This window comes from Oncorhynchus keta, unplaced genomic scaffold (genome assembly GCF_023373465.1).
Source record: "Oncorhynchus keta strain PuntledgeMale-10-30-2019 unplaced genomic scaffold, Oket_V2 Un_scaffold_3531_pilon_pilon, whole genome shotgun sequence".
NCBI lineage: Eukaryota > Metazoa > Chordata > Actinopteri > Salmoniformes > Salmonidae > Oncorhynchus > Oncorhynchus keta.
The window spans coordinates 347,501-368,535 of record NW_026290920.1 but is presented as its reverse complement, the minus strand read 5'-3'; the positions used below and the strand labels follow the sequence as shown (position 1 = coordinate 368,535).

The following is a 21,035-nucleotide window of genomic DNA, read 5'->3' as shown; positions in this document are numbered from 1 at the left end:
CTTTGCAGGGAGCACCCACACACACATCACTGAACAGTATTATTGCTGTTATTTATCTGACCTGACAGTCCTGCTGATTTAACAGGACTGTCAACAATCTTCCAGATTCTCTGCAGACACACAGACCTGTGTGAGTATACATGACTGTAAGCTAAATAGGAGCAGAGAGAAAGAGAGTGTGTGTGTCTGTGTGTGTACGTGCGTGCGTGTGCGTGTAAGTGTGTGAGTGGAATGGCACATGCACAGAGAGCAGAGGAGTGATGAACAGAGACTAAATGATGAATCATAAAAGGGTCTATCAACTGAAGCCCCACTGACTGACCTATAATAGAACAACCACCATGTGTGGGCCTACAGAGCCTGTCACCCTGCTCAACGTAGAACAATAGGAATGTTCTATATAAAATGTTAAAACTCTATGATATGAAATGTATTTTCATATCATTATTATTAGTGTATATATTGGTGTATACTGTATATAATTGTGTAATATAATACATAGTAGTATATCGTAGTGTGTTGGTGAATGTGCAGAGTCATGATGGGAAGTATGTATAGTCCTGACTGTCTGACTGGAAGGAGTTCATAAACATGGACACATCACGTGCTCTCTGTACCACTCTCTCTCTCTCGCTCTCTTGCTCTCCCTCTGTCTCGCTCTCTTTCTGTCTCGCTCTCTCAATTTCAATTTAAGGGCTTTATTGGCATGGGAAATATATAATCGCCAAAGCAATTGAAGTAGATAATATACAAAAGTGAAATAAACCATACCATATCGGAGAGCCTCCTGCACTTCCTAACTGGGGCACGCTGGCTGGTCACATGACTTGGAGCCGCCGGCTGGCCTGCTCTCCACATCTGCTCACAGGGAAGGAGGATTGACACACACACACACACATCGGAGTGGATTGGTTGAATGCACTTTCTCTGTCTGATCCCAAACCAATCTCACACTACCTATCATGAGGTCCTCGATGCCAATTTTAGAGCTGAAGAGAATAAAGTCACAGCTGGACTTGAACCAATGACTCTGCTGTTAAGCACACTATCTCCTGTGTCATAAAGGTCAGGACCTCTTGTCTGCGGACATAGAACCCTTCCATTCAGGGAATCTGCATCATCACTTCTCCTTTTGGTTCTGAATGGATAGCTACTATAGTCCCCAGGCTCCATTCAGCTCTGTTGGGGAGTGTTGACTTTCCACCATATTGTTTATACCCATTCGTCCCTCTCAGATCTGCAGATGGAAGTTAACAAGGATATACGGGTAGGAGTGGAGAGTTGGTTTGTGTGTGTGTGTGTGTGTGTGTGTTGTAATTCGTGAGAGTTATCCTCAGATATTCTTAGAGCCTGAGGGTTTCATAACAGGATATGATATGGAGAATAATCACCAAGTAAGGAATCTTGTAGGGTTTGGCCCCGTCTGTGTCACATTGTGTTGGTGTGTGCTCCACTATGTTGGCAAGACAACAAACCACAGGAAAGACGGTTGTTTAACGTTAGGCCATGTTAGGATTTTGAAAGTCATGTACAGCTGACATTAGGAAGGTAATTCAAAATATAGGGATAACTTCTAGACAGTAAGGAGTCCTACACTTAGAATAGTAACACATCAGTCCTGGTCCTATGGAAGATTCACTGCACATGATGTTTACAGTAAGTAATGCCATCGATTTTGGTAGTGTTTACTTCTGTGTGTGTGTGTGTGTGGGTGAACATGTTTGTGTGTGTGTAAACATATGTGTGTGTGTGTGTCATGCTCTCTCAGGACAAAAGCAATACTGTGTCATCAGCCACACACACACACACACACACACACACACACACACACACACACACACACACACACACACACACACACACACACACACACACACACACACACACACACACACACACACACACACACACACACACACACACACACACATTGCCCTGTTTGTTGTCAAGTGTGTCCCTGCTGCTAGCTGGCCCTGTGTGTTAGCGGCTTCCTGTCTTCGTCTCCTCTTCGTCTTATCCACAAATCTCAAGAAGAAGAAAAACAGGCGGAAGGAAAGCACCACAACGGATGAATCAGCTTTCACCTACAGATGAAGGATCTTCATTTTGCATTGCAGGAAAGTTTTCCTGCAACAGGGTGATCAAATAAACATCCCACATTTGTATTCAGCTCTGAGTTCTTTATCACAGTGTAGATGAAGGTCATTTATATTTGAGGAGAGAAGAACACGAGTGGAAGCTGCATCAAAGTATTGAGATTCAGCCCTCTGACTGCAGGCCTGACTGTCTGACTCACTAAGCCTCCTCTGCCTGATCTGAAGGAACAATTTCCTTTATGTATCACATAGCTACAGTAATACCACCATAGAAACAGAATCTCATTCTTGTTGTGTGAATACTGCTAGTGTATTAGCTACACATCTGTAACAGCACAGAAGAAATGTCTCAACTTCAATCAAGTTCAATGCAGATCCATAGATTACATAGATTACATAGCTCATTCTATGATGTAGACCTACTTGTCTACTCTAGGCTATTTATGCATGATGAAATCATTGTCATCACATATTATAAATATTTACATCTAGATAAAGAAATGGGAGCTCTGCACATGGAATATAGTTGCTTCCCAGTGCTTCATTACCACACCCAAAAAGACAATATAGAAAGACAATCTAGGGAAGTTTTTTTTTTTTAAAGCATCTTACTATACTGAACAAAAAAAATAGAAATGCAACATGTAAAGTGCTGGTCTCATGTTCCATGAACTCAAATAAAAGATCCCAGAAATGTTGTATATGCACAAAAAGCTTATTTCTCTCAAATGTTGTGAACATTTGTTTACATACCTGTTAGTGAGTATTTCTCCTTTACCAAGATAACCCATCCACCTGACAGGGGTGGCATGTCAAGAAGCTGATTAAAAAGCATGCACATGACATATGTGCACCTTGTGCTGGGTACAATAAAAGGACACTCTAAAATGTGCAGTTGCATCACACAACACAATGCTATAGATGTAATAAGTTGAGGGAGTGTGCAATTGGCATGCTGAATGCAGAAATGTCCACCAGAGCTGTTGTCAGAGAATGTAATGCTAATTTCTCTACCATAAACTGCATCCAACATCGTATTTGGGAATCTTGCAGTACATCTAACCAGCCTCACCACCGCAGACCACATGTAACCACGTCAGCCCTGGACCTCCACATCCAGCATCTTCAGCTGTGGGATCGTCTGAGACCAGCCACCTGGACAGCTGATGAAACTGTGGGTTTGCACAACCGAAGAATTTCTGCACAAACTGTCAGACATTGTCTCAGGGAAGCTCATCTGCGAGCTTGTCATCCTCCCCAGAGTCTTCACCTGACTGCAGTTCAGCATCGTAATCGACTTCCATCGAAGGTGAGAATTTGCCCATTGACACTGGCACGCTGGAGAAGTGTGCTCTTCACGGATGAATCCCGGTTTCAACTGTACCGGGCAGATGGAAGACAGCGTGTATGGTGTTGTGTGGGCAGGCTGTTTGCTGATGTCAACATTGTGAACAGAGTGCCCCATGGTGGTGGTGGGGTCATAGTATGGCCAGGCATAAACTATGGACAATGAACACAATTGCATTTTATTGATAGCAATTTGAATGCACAGAGATACCGTGACGAGATCCTGAGGCCAACTGTCGTGCCATTCATCTGCCGCCATCAACCCATGTTCCAGCATGATAATGTATCGCCACATATCACAAGGATCTGTACACAATTCCTGGAGCTGAAAATGTCTCAGTTCTTCCATGGCCTGCATACTCACCAGACATGTCACAAATTGAGCATGTTTGGGAGGCTCTGAATTCGACGTGTAGGACAGCATGTTCCAGTTCCTGCCAATATCCAGTAACTTTGCACAGCCAATGAAGAGGAGTGGGACAACATTCCACAGGCCACAATCAACGGCCTGATCAACTCTATGAGAAGGAGATGTGTCTTGCTGCATGAGGCAAATGGGGTCACACAATCTGATCGTTTCGGATCCACATCCCTACTTTTTTTTAAGGGATCTGTGACCAACAGATCGGTATTCACAGTCATGTGAAATCCATAATTAGGGCGTCATTTATTTATTTCAATTGACTGATGTCCTTATATGAACTGTAAAATCTTTGAAATTGTTGAATGTGGCGTTTATATTTTTGTTCAGTGTACTTGCAATGGACCTTTGCAAACACTAATGTGCAGTCATGTCATATTCTCCAGAATGCACCAAAAGCCTTCTCTTGTAGGGGGTTGGGATTCCCTAACCACCCGCTGTTATGCCAGAGACACAAAGCAAGATATGACAGCGGCTGTTGGAATTGTTTTAACACTGTTAATAATTTACTCTGTTTCGACCAACTATTTCGACCAGCTCTTATACTGATTGACAGCATATCATCGATATCGAAGCATTTTTCCCAAACCCCAGGTATCTCTGGAAGATCAATGAACGCCTGCGTATTCGTCACACTGGTGCGTGATCCCCAAACCTGGAGCGTCATCAACATAGCAATTATAAACTAGAGCGGGTATATTGTCTCTGACCGAATGGGGACATTTGCCATGAAATATTTTTCAGACATTTTAACATATTTACAGATAGGGTAATGTAATAAGATTAAATATTGCGACAATTAGAAATTATAACTACATACGCGAGTCTCGTTCACAATCTAGACATGATATGTCTATGGTATGCAGTCGTGCCTTCGGATCGCCGTGAACGCGCATGTCATGTTCGCTGCAGATATTCTTCCTTCAGCGAAGCGCTGCCTGTAAGAATCCAGACGCTGTGTGTTTGGACACTGACAGCGAAGGCAGCCTATTTCACATACATATACACAACCTGCTATTTGATTCAAACCGACTAAAGATTATCCTCCACCTCCGCGGCGTTTTAGCGGACATTCGGAGAAACAAAAAACAAGCCGCTGGCAGACAGACTACAGACGGATGCAAGCAGTGACGAGTTAGATGGAGAAACAGAGGGTGGACGAGTCGCTGTCGTAAATAATTAAATATCCAGGCATCTGTTGAAGCTAAAAGAAGGGGAAAATGCATCTCCACCAGGTGCTAACGGGAGCTGTGAACCCCGGTGACTGCTGCTATTCTGTGGGGAGCGTCAACGACATTCCTTTCACCGTAGGTTTTATTTTGATATTGAACTGATCTGACGCTGTTTGGGAGACGATGATTAGCGACCTAGCTGTCAGCGATAGCATCCTTGCTAACTAACCAGCGCTAGATAGCATCTTGGCTAGCCATGTACAAACAAGATTCACAGAGTCGTCTGCATGAAGTGCACGGATATATTCGCGGGTAACGTTGAGTCAGGTCTGTGAGGCTGCCAATCCACCACATCATTCATTCGCTCTGACATTAACGTTCGGCATTAGCCAGCTAACCGTGGGTGTTCAAGGTTATCCTACGGTGTTCGCAGAGGATATAGAGCCAGAGCTAATGTTCTGTTTATTTGCTTTGGTCCTAAGACGGAAAGCCTGTCAGATGACCTTTATGATGCTGCGTGTTACAAGGGTCGACAGGGGAATTCCTTTGATGTTTTTACGCAATCTCACATGTAACATCGATAATAATGCAGTTTTCTTTCCAGCATCCAAACTATACATTGAATGATATGATTGAAACGACACACCTATCCCGGGGCTAGGGCTTGGTGTGTGTGTGTGTGTGTGTGTGGTGAGCGAGACTAGCTAACATTGGCGTCAGTGTGTTTCATGTATCATTAGCTCGAGCGGCTGTCAAGCTAGCATCAGCTGTGCAGGCGGTGACGTAGACAGCTAGTTGGCATCCTTTCAGATGTTGCGTGTTATTCTGCATGCATCATATCGCATCTACTATCCATATGAATAATATGATAGTCATTTGGAAATATAGTAGTTAGTCAGTGTGCATTTTCTCATTTGATGTTGGTCACCCTCAAAAATACCGCCCCCCCGCCCCATGTTCATAGGACCCCCTTACAAACAGGCCCTCCAAATGAAGTCAATGGTTCCTTATTTTGTTCATTAAACAGACCAGACACACCAACCCGATCAGTCAACACACTCACACACATTTTATTGTAAGAATATAATGAATATACATTTTTTTAAAAGTGATATTTTGAAACAGAGCCCAAGCCCATGCTGTTTTCATCTGCGTTTCATATTTTGCCTACTATCACTCCTTTGTTAGGGAGCAGGCGTAGGGTCTTTGTCATGATATTGATAATAGCAATCCTATTTTCGTGTGAGTCCGTGTTCATATTTGACAACCTCTGCAGGCTTTTGGAGTTGCCTATACCGGATCGAGCTAAATACTAGCCCTACTGTTGATCTAGGTTACATTATAAACGGGGTGCTTCGAGCCCTGAAAGCTGATTGGCTGACAGCCGAATACCACGGGTATGACAAAACATACATTTTTTTTTACTGCTCTAATGAAGTTGGGGCTTTGTGGAATATGGCCAATATACCACGGCTAAGGATTGTATCCAGGCACTCTGCATTACGTTGTGCATAAGAACAGTCCTTAGCTGTGGTATATTGGCCCCCTCAGGCCTTATTGCTTAAATATAGCATGCTCAATGTTTCAGATCAGTGATGGACGAGGAAACAAAGATATTCCACCTCCACTTGTTTTCCCAGCCAGAGAATGAACCATTCTGTATACAGACAGAGAGATTCAGTGAAACAGAATCACACATTGATGGATTAAGACCCAGTCTTTTGGTCTGGGGTCAAGTGAAGAGCAAAATCATCCACTTGTTAAGATTCATAACATGCTGTCACAATGTTCTGATCAGTGATGATGAATTTTAATATACATAACATGCTCTCACAATGTTCTGATCAGTGATGATGAATGTTAAGATACATAACATGCTGTCACAATGTTCTGATCAGTGATGATGAATGTTAATATACATAACATGCTCTCACAATGTTCTGATCAGTGATAATGAATTTTAAGATACATAACATGCTGTCACAATGGTTTGAAAATGTTCTGATCAGTGATGATGAATGTTAATGTTAAGATATATAACATGCTGTCACAATGTTCTGATCAGTGATGATGAATGTTAAGATACATAACATGCTGTCACAATGTTCTGATCAGTGATGATGAATGTTAAGATACATAACATGCTGTCACAATGTTCTGATCAGTGATAATGAATTTGAATATACATAACATGCTGTCACAATGTTCTGATCAGTGATGATGAATGTTAAGATACATAACATGCTGTCACAATGTTCTGATCAGTGATGATGAATGTTAAGATACATAACATGCTGTCACAATGTTCTGATCAGTGATAATGAATTTGAATATACATAACATGCTGTCACAATGTTCTGATCAGTGATAATGAATTTTAAGATACATAACATGCTGTCACAATGTTCTGATCAGTGATGATGAATGTTAAGATACATAACATGCTGTCACAATGTTCTGATCAGTGATGATGAATGTTAAGATTCATAACATGCTGTCACAATGTTCTGATCAGTGATAATGAATGTTAATATACATAACATGCTGTCACAATGTTCTGATCAGTGATAATGAATTTTAATATACATAACATGCTCTCACAATGTTCTGATCAGTGATGATGAATGTTAAGATACATAACATGCTGTCACAATGTTCTGATCAGTGATGATGAATGTTAATATACATAACATGCTCTCACAATGTTCTGATCAGTGATAATGAATTTTAAGATACATAACATGCTGTCACAATGTTCTGATCAGTGATGATGAATGTTAAGATACATAACATGCTGTCACAATGTTCTGATCAGTGATGATGAATGTTAAGATACATAACATGCTGTCACAATGTTCTGATCAGTGATGATGAATGTTAAGATACATAACATGCTGTCACAATGTTCTGATCAGTGATAATGAATTTGAATATACATAACATGCTGTCACAATGTTCTGATCAGTGATGATGAATGTTAAGATACATAACATGCTGTCACAATGTCCTCATCAGTGATGATTAATGTTAATATACATAACATGCTGTCACAATGTTCTGATCAGTGATAATGAATTTGAATATACATAACATGCTGTCACAATGTTCTGATCAGTGATAATGAATGAGCCAGCTAGACAAGATGATCATGAGCGGCACTCACTGCAACTTAGCAGTGAAAGGTGTATTAGTGTCCTGTCTGACTATCCTGGTTTGAAAGGTGTATTAGTGTCCTGTCTGACTATCCTGGTTTGAAAGGTGTATTAGTGTCCTGTCTGACTATCCTGGTTTGAAAGGTGTATTAGTGTCCTGTCTGACTATCCTGGTTTGAAAGGTGTATTAGTGTCCTGTCTGACTATCCTGGTTTGAAAGGTGTATTAGTGTCCTGTCTGACTATCCTGGTTTGAAAGGTGTGTTAGTGTCCTGTCTGACTATCCTGGTTTGAAAGGTGTATTAGTGTCCTGTCTGACTATCCTGGTTTGAAAGGTGTGTTAGTGTCCTGTCTGACTATCCTGGTTTGAAAGGTGTATTAGTGTCCTGTCTGACTATCCTGGTTTGAAAGGTGTGTTAGTGTCCTGTCTGACTATCCTGGTTTGAAAGGTGTATTAGTGTCCTGTCTGACTATCCTGGTTTGAAAGGTGTATTAGTGTCCTGTCTGACTATCCTGGTTTGAAAGGTGTATTAGTGTCCTGTCTGACTATCCTGGTTTGAAAGGTGTATTAGTGTCCTGTCTGACTATCCTGGTTTGAAAGGTGTATTAGTGTCCTGTCTGACTATCCTGGTTTGAAAGGTGTATTAGTGTCCTGTCTGACTATCCTGGTTTGAAAGGTGTATTAGTGTCCTGTCTGACTATCCTGGTTTGAAAGGTGTATTAGTGTCCTGTCTGACTATCCTGGTTTGAAAGGTGTATTAGTGTCCTGTCTGACTATCCTGGTTTGAAAGGTGTGTTAGTGTCCTGTCTGACTATCCTGGTTTGAAAGGTGTATTAGTGTCCTGTCTGACTATCCTGGTTTGAAAGGTATCCTGGTTTGAAAGGTGTGTTAGTGTCCTGTCTGACTATCCTGGTTTGAAAGGTGTATTAGTGTCCTGTCTGACTATCCTGGTTTGAAAGGTGTGTTAGTGTCCTGTCTGACTATCCTGGTTTGAAAGGTGTATTAGTGTCCTGTCTGACTATCCTGGTTTGAAAGGTGTATTAGTGTCCTGTCTGACTATCCTGGTTTGAAAGGTGTATTAGTGTCCTGTCTGACTATCCTGGTTTGAAAGGTGTATTAGTGTCCTGTCTGACTATCCTGGTTTGAAAGGTGTATTAGTGTCCTGTCTGACTATCCTGGTTTGAAAGGTGTAACAGTAGTGTCCTGTCTGACTATCCTGGTTTGAAAGGTGTATTAGTGTCCTGTCTGACTATCCTGGTTTGAAAGGTGTATTAGTGTCCTGTCTGACTATCCTGGTTTGATACTGAAAGGTGTATTAGTGTCTATCTGATATCCTGGTTTGAAAGGTGTTAGTGTCCTGCTCTGACTATCCTGGTTTGAAAGGTGTATTAGTGTCCTGTCTGAATGGCTATCTGGTTTGAAAGGTGTATTAGGTACCTGTCTGACTATCCCTCTGTTTGAAAGGTGTAACAGTGAAGTCCTGTCTGACTATCCTGGTTTGAAAGTGTATTGAGTGTCCTGTCTGACATCCTGGTTTGAAAGGTATTAGTCTCTGTCTGACTGTCCTGGTAACAGGTGTAGTTAGTGTATCTGACTATCCTGGTTTGAAAATGATAGTGAAGTCCTGATCTGACTATCCTGGTTTGAAAGTGTGTATTAGTGTCCTGTATGACTAACCTGGTTTGAAAGGTGTAACAGTGAAGTCTGTCTGACTAGCCTGGTTTGGCTTTTAGTGAAGTCCTGTCTGACACACAGCTAGTTTAACAGTGAAGTCTATCTGATACTAGCCTACACACAGCTAGTTAACAGTGAAGTCTATCTGATACTAGCTACACACAGCTAGTTTAACAGTGATCTATCTGATACTACACTGACATCCTAGTTTAACAGGTGAGTGTCTATCTGATACTAGCCTACACACAGTCTAGATTAATAACAGTGAAGTCTATCTGATACTAGCCTACACACAGCTAGCCTAACAGTGAGGTCTATCTGATACTAGCCTACACACAGCTAGCTTAACAGTGAAGTCTATCTGATACTAGCCTACACACAGCTAGTCTAACAGTGAGGTCTATCTGATACTAGCCTACACACAGCTAGTCTAACAGTGAGGTCTATCTGATACTAGCCTACACACAGCTAGTCTAACAGTGAGGTCTATCTGATACTAGCCTACACACAGCTAGCTCTAACAGTGAGGTCTATCTGATACTAGCCTACACACAGCTAGCTTAACAGTGAAGTCTATCTGATACTAGCCTACACACAGCTAGCTCTAACAGTGAAGTCTATCTGATACTAGCCTACACACAGCTAGCTTAACAGTGAAGTCTATCTGATACTAGCCTACACACAGCTAGCTTAACAGTGAGGTCTATCTGATACTAGCCTACACACAGCTAGTCTAACAGTGAAGTCTATCTGATACTATCCTACACACAGCTAGCTTAACAGTGAAGTCTATCTGATACTAGCCTACACACAGCTAGTCTAACAGTGAGGTCTATCTGATACTAGCCTACACACAGCTAGTCTAACAGTGAGGTCTATCTGATACTATCCTACACACAGCTAGTCTAACAGTGAGGTCTATCTGATACTATCCTACACACAGCTAGTCTAACAGTGAGGTCTATCTGATACTAGCCTACACACAGCTAGTCTAACAGTGAGGTCTATCTGATACTAGCCTACACACAGCTAGTCTAACAGTGAGGTCTATCTGATACTATCCTACACACAGCTAGTCTAACAGTGAAGTCTATCTGATACTAGCCTACACACAGCTAGTCTAACAGTGAAGTCTATCTGATACTATCCTACACACAGCTAGCTTAACAGTGAAGTCTATCTGATACTAGCCTACACACAGCTAGTCTAACAGTGAGGTCTATCTGATACTAGCCTACACACAGCTAGTCTAACAGTGAGGTCTATCTGATACTATCCTACACACAGCTAGTCTAACAGTGAGGTCTATCTGATACTAGCCTACACACTGAGCTGCAGCATCTCAGAGCTGACGAGAGGGAACAGCCTAAGCAGGATTTGAACCAGTAACCCCTGCAGTGTCAGGGTAAGCTGTTCACAAGCTGCTGCGCCACAAAGCGCCAGACCCCTGTCAGAGGCGGTAGTACATCACATACTGTAGTTATATGGGGAGGCTACAGTACCTGTAGTGGTACAGTCTCCGGGTGTGTTATTAGGGCTGTTTCACTGTGTCCTATGGGTGATATCTTGGGCCTCCAGGAAATTAGCTTTAAAACTGCAATATTTTCTGTAAGCCTCATGACAAAATGTGTAGAATAGCATTATAAAACTGTAAATGTTTCTCTCTGCACCATGGCAAAAATGTGTTGAAATGCAGGAAGGGGAGCGGAGGTTCGTGCCCCGGTGGTCGGTGCTATATGCGGTACACGAGTTTCAAGTTTGGGAAGCAAATTTATTCTATAAAATTATCATTCAATGATAAAGCATTCCATGCATCACATTTGCAGACTTTTGTAAAGAAGCCTATTGTTCCTAATGTGATCAGTAGATTGGATAGTCATAATTTAGGCTGATAATAGAACTCTCTTCACAAAATAGACCGTTCAGTGGGCTTTAGGCTGTATGTGTATCAGATACATTTCTTCTTTCTTTGCATGGGAAAAATATTGCCTTTTATAAACACATTTCATGCAATTGTACTAAACTTTATATTACTGGAGACATTAGGGTCATTTTTTTTTAATATGACTAAAATTACAGGGTAGAATACTCAGCTGACTGACAAATCAGATCAATAAAACCAACGTTGTCTCATCCATATAACAGGCCTACGAGAAGGGGAGGCCCAAATAACCTACAATATGACATCTAACCTGGAGGAGGAAATTATTGTCCAAAAACTAACTTTGATGTGGCACTGACTGACCCAACAATGATAAAGAGTGAATATTCCCACTCCCCGGGGATATGGCCGATGCTCTCCGCTGGTGTCAATAAGATAGGCTGTACTGTTTGATCAATCAAGTTGAGAATTTTCATAACTGTAAAAGATGAGTCTTTTCACTGTCTTCTCTTGACAGCAACAGCCATTTGCTTTCCAAATGTTTCCCCCTGATTGTATTTTGAGAGATATGAGAACCTCATCATTGCTCACAGCAGCTGCTTGTGGTACATAATGTTGGCCTCTGTTTGAAACTTGCTGGAGAGGGAAAACACTGAACACTTTCGTGTCACTCTGACACACATGGTTGGTGCTCAGGGCCTTCTTTATATTCAGACTTCTAGATGCTATTACTAATAGCATACAGTGGAGGGATTTTGAACCAGCTGCTTATAGTATGTGGTGAAACAACCATGTGAAGGGAACCTAAGCTAGGGGCCACTTGCTTTGGGACATAGGCTAGCATAACATGGAAAACATGGAACAGTTTGTTGTAGGCACATTCATAAAGACTCTATAACAGCCACATGAGACATTTGCTTTACAAATGCATTGGCCTTACAAAATGGTGCATTTTGATGCCATGTGGTGGGGAGATACAGACGCTGGAATTGGGGGTGTGAGCAGGTGGGTCTGAGCAGGTGGGTCTGAGCAGGTGGGTCTGAGCAGGTGGGTCTGAGCAGGTGTGATGCAGTTGATCTTTGTGTGATGTCATTTGTACGTGTATGTTTTGTATTGTTTAAAATAATACAATTCCATCTTACACAAAATGATGAATGCATTGTCCTATACTACTACAGCTGAAAGCATAGGCCTAACGACTACTATTGTGTTCCATTGTGTTCCATCCCTGAGGGCTGGTGGCTCAGTGTCTGTTTGTGTCCACAATGGCACCCTATTCCCTATATAGTGCACTCCTTGCACTAAAAGTAGTGCACTATATAGGGGAAAAAGTAGTGCACTATATAGGGAAAAAGTAGTGCACTATATAGGGAAAAAGTAGTGCACTATATAGGGAAAAAGTAGTGCACTATATAGGGAAAAAGTAGTGCACAATAGGCTGTTTATGTAGCCCTCAGAGATGTCCGGGTCCATTTCATGGGAAGAAACCTCCAGAACCACACTGGCTTTGTGCGCGGGGGCGTTGTGAGCACCGTGGGTGAACGCCCACTGTCATTGTGAGCACCGTGGGTGAACGCCCAGTGTCATTGTGAGCACCGTGGGTGAACGCCCAGTGTCATTGTGAGCACCGTGGGTGAACGCCCAGTGTCATTGTGAGCACCGTGGGTGAATGCCCAGTGTCATTGTGAGCACCGTGGGTGAACAGTGTCATTGTGAGCACCGTGGGTGAACGCCCAGTGTCATTGTGAGCACCGTGGGTGAATGCCCAGTGTCATTGTGAGCACCGTGGGTGAATGCCCAGTGTCATTGTGAGCACCGTGGGTGAACGCCCAGTGTCATTGTGAGCACCGTGGGTGAATGCCCAGTGTCATTGTGAGCACCGTGGGTGAACGCCCAGTGTCATTGTGAGCACCGTGGGTGAATGCCCAGTGTCATTGTGAGCACCGTGGGTGAACGCCCAGTGTCATTGTGAGCACCGTGGGTGAATGCCCAGTGTCATTGTGAGCACCGTGGGTGAATGCCCAGTGTCATTGTGAGCACCGTGGGTGAATGCCCAGTGTCATTGTGAGCACCGTGGGTGAATGCCCAGTGCCGTGGGTGAACGCCCAGTGTCATTGAACCGTGGGTGAAAGTGTCATTGTGAGCTTGAATGCCCAGTGTCATTGTGAGCACCGTGGGTGAATGCCCAGTGTCATTGTGAGCACCGTGGGTGAATGCCCAGTGTCATTGTGAGCACCGTGGGTGAATGCCCAGTGGGTTATACACCCAATGCATATGGGTCCAGTAAATCAAAATCTTCCCTGTCACGTTGTCCGTCGCCACATTTTACACACCTGCCTGCCTGCCTGCCTGCCTGCCTGCCTGCCTGCCCGCCCGCCTGCCTGCCTGCCCGCCCGCCCGCTCGCTCACTCTTGTGTTGTTTTCTACAGTTTTTGTCCCTGGTCTAAAGTAGTGTACTATAAAGGGAATAGGATGCCATTTGGGACACACACTGCCATAATGTGTGTGAAAGGAGAGGGTTTCGTTCATGTAAAGCCTATCTGTAGTGGTACACTGATATGCTGGCATGATTGAGTTAGTCATGGGAAGAATCACTGACATTTGGGATGCCTGTGAGCCCACCCACCCCCACACACAGCAGGGCTCTACAGTACAAGCATTTTACTCACATCTGCGCCTATTTATTTTACTGTGCGGCCTGAAATATATATTTAAGAGCACCAGTACGCCTAGAAAATGTAAGATTCTAGCTTTAATGTCGCAAATATTTTTCATTGTGCTCCTACATTTATTTGTCTGCGCCTACATTTTTCAACTTAGGTGCTCATGTGCTGCTTGTGAAGAAGGGCAGCCTAGAGCCCTGGTCAGGGTTAACTAGGTGACTCTCCAAGATGGAGCCAGACAGATCCTCCATTATTCAACCACCATTTAACATCTCCACATCCAACAGAGGGTCAATCCAACTGCTGTCAATGGTACATACCTACATCAATGACATGTTAAAGGCACTCGGGTGGTAAACGTGAGGGGACATACCTGACTGGGTTGTTCTGTAGGTGACAGCTGTGTATGGTCTGTGTGTATCTTGTGTGTGTGTGTGTGTGTGTGTCCGTGCATGCTTGTGTGTGTCTGCGTATAGTGTTTTCTGTGTGTGTGTGTGTGTGTGTGTGTGTATTCGTGTGGTCTCTGTATTTGCATGGTGTGTAATTGTGTGTGTGTCTGTGTTTGCGTGGTGTGTCTGTGTGTTTGTGTCTGTATTTGCTTGGTGTTTGTCTGTGTGGTGTGTGGTTGCGCGGTGTTTGTCTCTGTGTTTGTCTCTGTGTGTGTGTGTGTGTGTGTGTGTGTGTGTGTGTGTGTGTGTGTGTGTGTGTGTTTGGGCTGGTATTGTGAACTCAGTCTTCCTGTCTCTATTATATGAATATTAACCTGATGAAATGTGTTCAGTCTTCAGCCAACATCTCTTCTCATGTTACATATAACAGACCTCATTCATACTCCTTCCATTCACTGCATTGTCCCTGATGCCTGGGGCTTGTCGTGTTGCCAACTCTGACTGGTCTGACAGTGCACTCAGCTATGTGTGAGGCAGGTTTATGTTAGATCACCTAAACACTGGCTGTGAGGGAATATAGGCTGCTATAGGCTGCATACCAAATGGCCTTTGAAGGCTCTTGTCAAAATACAGACAGGCAGGCAGACAGACAGGCAGAGGCGAGGTGAGAGGTGCTTGGACAGACGTGATGAGCTGAGCGGTTGTTTCTGTTGTATCAGGTTCATGCAGATCGATGACACACACACCAACGTTACTTTGTACAGGTACAGAACAGAGTCGTCTCTCAGTCATGCACACCTCATCTCTCTCTCTCTCTGTGTGTGTGTGTGTGTGTGTGTGTGTGTGTGTGTGTGTGTAGAGCAGGGCTAGTCTGTGCGTGACGGTGACTGCTTTTAATTCCAGCTGTAATGTTCAGCCGCTGCAGCAATACCTCAACTAGGACTGCTCCTCTCTCCTTCCCTCTCCCTCCTTTTTTCTCCCGCCCTCTCTTACACACACATTATCTCTTCTCCTTTACTTCGTCTTTCTCTCCTCCCTCTCTCTACAACAACTCTACAACCTCTCTCCCTCCTTTCTCCTCCCTCTCTTTCCCTCCTCTCTCCTCCTTCTCTCTACAACCTCTCTCTTTCCCTCCTCTCTCTACAACCTTTCTCTCTCCCTCCTCTCTCCTCCCTCTCTCCCTCCTCTCTACAACCTCTCTCCTCTCTCCTTCCTCTCTCCTCCCTCTCTCTACAACCTCTCTCCTCCTCCTCTCTCCATCCTCTCTCCTCTCTCTCTCTCCTCTCTCCTCCCTCTCTCTACAACCTCTCTCCCTCCTCTCTCTACAACCTCTCTCCCTCCTCTCTCTACTACCTCTCTCCCTCCTCTCACTACTACCTCTCTCCCTCCTCTCTCTACTACCTCTCTCTCTCTCCTCTCTCTACAACCTCTCTCCCTCCTCTCTCTACTACCTCTCTCCCTCCTCTCTCTACAACCTCTCTCCTCCTCTCTCTACTACCTCTCTCCCTCCTCTCACTACTACCTCTCTCCCTCCTCTCTCTACAACCTCTCTCCCTCCTCTCTCTCTACAACCTCTCTCCCTCCTCTCTCTCTACTACCTCTCTCCCTCCTCTCTCTCTACAACCTCTCTCCCTCCTCTCTCTCTACCTCCTCTCTCCCTCCTCCTCTCTCTACAACCTCTCTCCTCCTCTCTCTACCCTCTCTCCTCCTCTCTCTCTACAACCTCTCTCCCTCCTCTCTCTCTACTACCTCTCTCCCTCCTCTCTCTACTACCTCTCTCCTCCTCTCTCTCTACAACCTCTCTCCCTCTCCTCTCTCCTCCTCTACTACCTCTCTCCCTCCTCTCTCTACTACCTCTCTCCCTCCTCTCTCTCTACAACCTCTCTCCCTCCTCTCTCTACAACCTCTCTCTCCCTCCTCTCTCTACAACCTCTCTCCCTCCTCTCTCTACTACCTCTCTCCCTCCTCTCTCTACTACCTCTCTCCCTCCTCTCTCTCTACTACCTCTCTCCCTCCTCTCTCTACTACCTCTCTCCCTCCTCTCTCTCTACAACCTCTCTCCCTCCTCTCTCTACTACCTCTCTCCCTCCTCTCTCTCTACAACCTCTCTCCATCCTCTCTCTACTACCTCTCTCCCTCCTCTCTCTACTACCTCTCCTCTTCTCTCTACTACCTCTCTCTCTCTCTCTACTACCTCTCTCCCTCCTCTCTCTCTCTACCTCTCTCCTCCCTCTCTCTACAACCTCTCTCCCTCCTCTCTCTACTACCTCTCTCCCTCCTCTCTCTCTACAACCTCTCTCCCTCCTCTCTCTCTACCTCTCTCCCTCCTCTCTCTCTACAACCTCTCTCCCTCCTCTCTCTACTACCTCTCTCCCTCCTCTCTCTCTCCTACCCTCTCTCCCTCCTCTCTCTCTACAACCTCTCTCCCTCCTCTCTCTACTACCTCTCTCCCTCCTCTCTCTCTACAACCTCTCTCCCTCCTCTCTCTACTACCTCTCTCTCTCCTACTCTCTCCTCCTCTCTCTACTACCTCTCTCCCTCCTCTCTCTCTACAACCTCTCTCCTCTCTCTCTCTCTACAACCTCTCTCCATCCTCTCTCTCTCTCTACAACCTCTCTCCATCCTCTCTCTACTACCTCTCTCCCTCCTCTCTCTCTACAACCTCTCTCCATCCTCTCTCTACTACCTCTCTCCCTCCTCTCTCTACTACCTCTCTCCCTCCTCTCTCTACAACCTCTCTCTCTCTCCTCTCTCTACAACCTCTCTCCTCTCCTCTCTCTACAACCTCTCTCCCTCCTCTCTCTACTACCTCTCTCCCTCCTCTCTCTCTACAACCTCTCTCCCTCCTCTCTCTACAACCTCTCTCCCTCCTCTCTCTCTACAACCTCTCTCCCTCCTCTCTCTACTACCTCTCTCCCTCCTCTCTCTCTACAACCTCTCTCCCTCCTCTCTCTCTACTACCTCTCTCCCTCCTCTCTCTCTACAACCTCTCTCCTCTCCTCTCTCTACAACCTCTCTCTCTCTCCTCTCTCTCCTCTCTCTACTACCTCCTCTCTCCATCCTCTCTCTACAACCTCTCTCTCCTCCTCTCTCTACTACCTCTCTCCTCCTCTCTCTACTACCTCTCTCCCTCCTCTCTCTCTACAACCTCTCTCCATCCTCTCTCTCTACACCCTCTCTCTCTCCTCTCTCTACAACCTCTCTCTCTCTCCTCTCTCTACTACCTCTCTCCCTCTTCTCTCTACTACCTCTCTCCCTCCTCTCTCTCTACTACCTCTCTCCCTCCTCTCTCTCTACTACCTCTCTCCCTCCTCTCTCTCTACAACCTCTCTCTCTCCTCTCTCTACAACCTCTCTCTCTCCTCCTCTCTCTACTACCTCTCTCCCTCTTCTCTCTACTACCTCTCTCCCTCCTCTCTCTCTACAACCTCTCTCTTCAGCCTCTATATGTTCCAGAGTCACTGTGTTGTAAACACCTCTCATGTCTCACATCCTCTGAAATCTTTCTCAACACACCTCTCTTTTCACGTGAACAGCGCTGCGTCTTTCCATGGAATCAGAACCCAAACCAGCAGCTGACTAGACTGTGTAGACCTGGAAACATGGCCCTGGTCTAAGAGAACTCATCATGACCTAACCACTAGCCTGAATTAAACATGGAGACTTAGGATGCGTCTCACATGGCACCCTATTCCCTTGCATCCCTATAGACCCTGGTCAAAAGTAGTGCACTATATAAGGAATAGGGTGCCATTTGGGGAGACACACTTTTCTTAGCATGGTGTAGTGATGTGATGGAGGTACAGCTGCTGTACTGTAGCCTCTCTGTCTCTCTGTTTGACTAAAGTGCAGTTCACCAGACAGTCTCAGTAGGTATATTTACCCATCAGGAGGAGTGGACTGTATATGTAGCCTGATCCTAGATCTGTTTGACTAAAGTGCAGTTCACCAGACAGTCTCAGTAGGTATATTTACCCATCAGGAGGAGTGGACTGTATATGTAGCCTGATCCTAGATCTGTTTGACTAAAGTGCAGTTCACCAGACAGTCTCAGTAGGTATATTTACCCATCAGGAGGAGTGGACTGTATATGTAGCCTGATCCCAGATCTGTTTGTGCTGTCCTTTCAGCTCTACTGGTCATTGCTCCCGAGTGGTGCAGTGGTCTAAGGCACTGCATCTCAGTGCTAGAGGCATCACTACAGATCCTGGTTCGATTCCAGGCTGTATCACAACCGGCTGTGATTGGGAGTCTCATAGGGTGGCGCACAATTGTCCCAGTGTAGTCCGGTTTAAGGTTTGGCCGGGGTAGGCCATCTTTGTAAATAATAATTTGTTCTTAACTGACTTGCCTAGTTAAATAAATGTTAAATTAAAAACATTAAAAAAATTGTCTCAGCAAATTGGTAATATGGCACAATCAGATGTGGGACCAGGCTGCTGTTGTCTTGCATTTTGTTGGATTGACTGAATTGTCTGTCTGTGTGTCTGTCTCCCCTCTCCCAGGCCTATGGTTCAGGCTGTGATATAGTGATCTTGGCCAGTGATTTTGAGTGTGTTCAGATCATCCCTGGGGCTCAAAATGGCAACATCCAGGTGGGCTGTGTCGAGTGCTCCCACCAACTGGGCAGGGTAAGACACGCACGCACACACGTAGTTACAATAATGTTGTGATGACAAATGCAGTTCTGTTCTCTTCTCCTTGCTCTCTTCTTCTGTCCCCTCCTCCCTCCTCCCTCCTCCCTCCTTCCTCCTCTCCTCTCTCCTCTCTCCTCTCTCCCTCTCTCCTCTCTCCTCTCCTCCCTCCCTCCTCCCTCCTCCCTCCCTCCTCCCTCCCTCCCTCCCTCCTCCCTCCTCCCTCCTCCCTCCTCCCTCCTCCCTCCTCCCTCCTCCCTCCTCCCTCCTCCCTCCTCCCTCCCTCCCTCCTCCTCCCTCCCTCCCTCCCCTCCTCTCCCCTCCCTCCTCCCTCCTCCCTCCTCCTCCTCTCCTCCTCCCTCCCCTCCCTCCTCTCCCTCCTCCCTCCTCCCTCCTCCCTCCTCCTCCTCCTCCTCTCTCCTCCCTCCTCTCTCTCCTCCCTCCTCTCTCCTCCCTCCTCTCTCCTCCCTCCTCTCTCCTCCCTCCTCTCCTCCTCCCTCCTCCCTCCCTCCTCCTCCCTCCTCTCCCTCCCTCCTCTCCCTCCCTCCTCTCTCCTCCCTCCCTCCCTCCTCCTCCTCCCTCTCTCCTCCCTCCTCTCTCCTCTCTCCTCCCCTCCCTCTCTCCCTCCTCCCTCTCCTCCCTCTCCTCTCTCCTCTCCTCCTCCCTCCTCTCTCCTCCCTCCTCTCTCCTCCCTCCTCCTCTCCTCCCTCCTCCCTCCTCCCTCCCTCCTCCCTCTCTCCCTCCTCTCTCCTCCCTCCTCTCTCCTCCCTCCTCCCTCCTCCCTCCTCTCTCCTCTCCCTCCCATCCTCTCTCCTCCCTCCTCCCTCCTCTCTCCTCCCTCCTCCCTCCTCTCTCCTCCCTCCTCCCTCCTCCCTCCTCCTCCATCCTCTCTCCTCCATCCTCTCTCTCCATCCTCTCTCTCCTCCATCCTCTCTCCTCCTCCTCCATCCTCTCCATCCTCCTCCTCCCTCCTCCATCCTCTCCTCCATCCTCTCTCCTCCTCCTCTCTCCTCCCTCCTCCCTCCTCCATCCTCCATCCTCTCCTCTCCTCCTCCCTCCTCCATCCTCTCTCCCTCCCTCCATCCTCTCCTCCTCTCCTCCCTCCTCCCTCCTCCCCCTCCTCCATCCTCTCTCTCCTCCCTCCTCCATCCTCCCTCCCTCCTCCCTCCATCCCTCTCCTCCCTCCATCTCCCTCCTCCTCCCTCCTCCCTCCTCCCTCCTCCTCTCTCCTCCCTCCTCTCTCTCCTCTCCTCCCCCTCCTCCCTCCTCCCTCCTCTCTCCTCCCTCCTCCCTCCTCTCTCCTCCCTCCCTCCTCCCTCCTCCCTCCTCTCCCTCCCCTCCCTCCTCCCCCTCCCCCTCCTCTCTCCTCCCTCCTCCCTCCTCCTCCTCCTCTCTCCTCCCTCTCTCCTCCTCCCTCCTCCTCCTCTCCTCCTCCTCCCTCCTCCCTCCCTCCTCCCTCCTCCATCCTCTCCTCTCTCCTCTCCTTTGACTGCACCATTAACCCTGGTGTGTAAAACTACCGACACATTAATGTTGGGCTATTGAACGTTACTCTGTTTAGATTGCAGCGTCCTATGGGAACACAGTGTGTATCTTTGAACCATTC

General features: G+C 46.1%; 1 protein-coding gene and 1 long non-coding RNA gene across 55 annotated transcripts in view; both read left to right on the top strand.

Moving 5' to 3' along the window:
- The first annotated feature begins 4,752 nt into the window (after nt 1-4,752).
- Nucleotides 4,753-21,035, top strand: part of dmxl2 (Dmx-like 2) — a 137,406-nt gene continuing 121,123 nt past the window's right edge. For all 43 annotated transcript variants that reach the window (XR_008131806.1, XR_008131801.1, XR_008131802.1 and 40 more), the window contains exons 1-3: nt 4,753-5,171; nt 19,301-19,426; nt 20,991-21,035. The exon at nt 20,991-21,035 is cut by the window's right edge and continues 27 nt beyond it. Coding sequence is in view for 2 of the 43 variants with exons in the window: in XM_052515880.1 (XP_052371840.1) it covers nt 5,085-5,171; nt 19,301-19,426; nt 20,991-21,035 (258 nt within the window). In the remaining 41 variants the exon portion in view is untranslated. The remainder of the gene's footprint in view (nt 5,172-19,300; nt 19,427-20,990) is intronic.
- On the top strand, nt 8,224-9,486 carry LOC127928689 (uncharacterized). 12 transcript variants are annotated; one of them, XR_008131891.1, is made up of 4 exons: nt 8,224-8,446; nt 8,485-8,978; nt 9,110-9,375; nt 9,417-9,486. It is a non-coding gene; the product is annotated as an uncharacterized LOC127928689 (long non-coding RNA). The 12 variants fall into 12 exon arrangements; XR_008131893.1 differs by having other exon boundaries at nt 8,224-8,598; nt 8,637-8,978; XR_008131892.1 differs by having other exon boundaries at nt 8,224-8,940; nt 9,072-9,147; nt 9,186-9,375.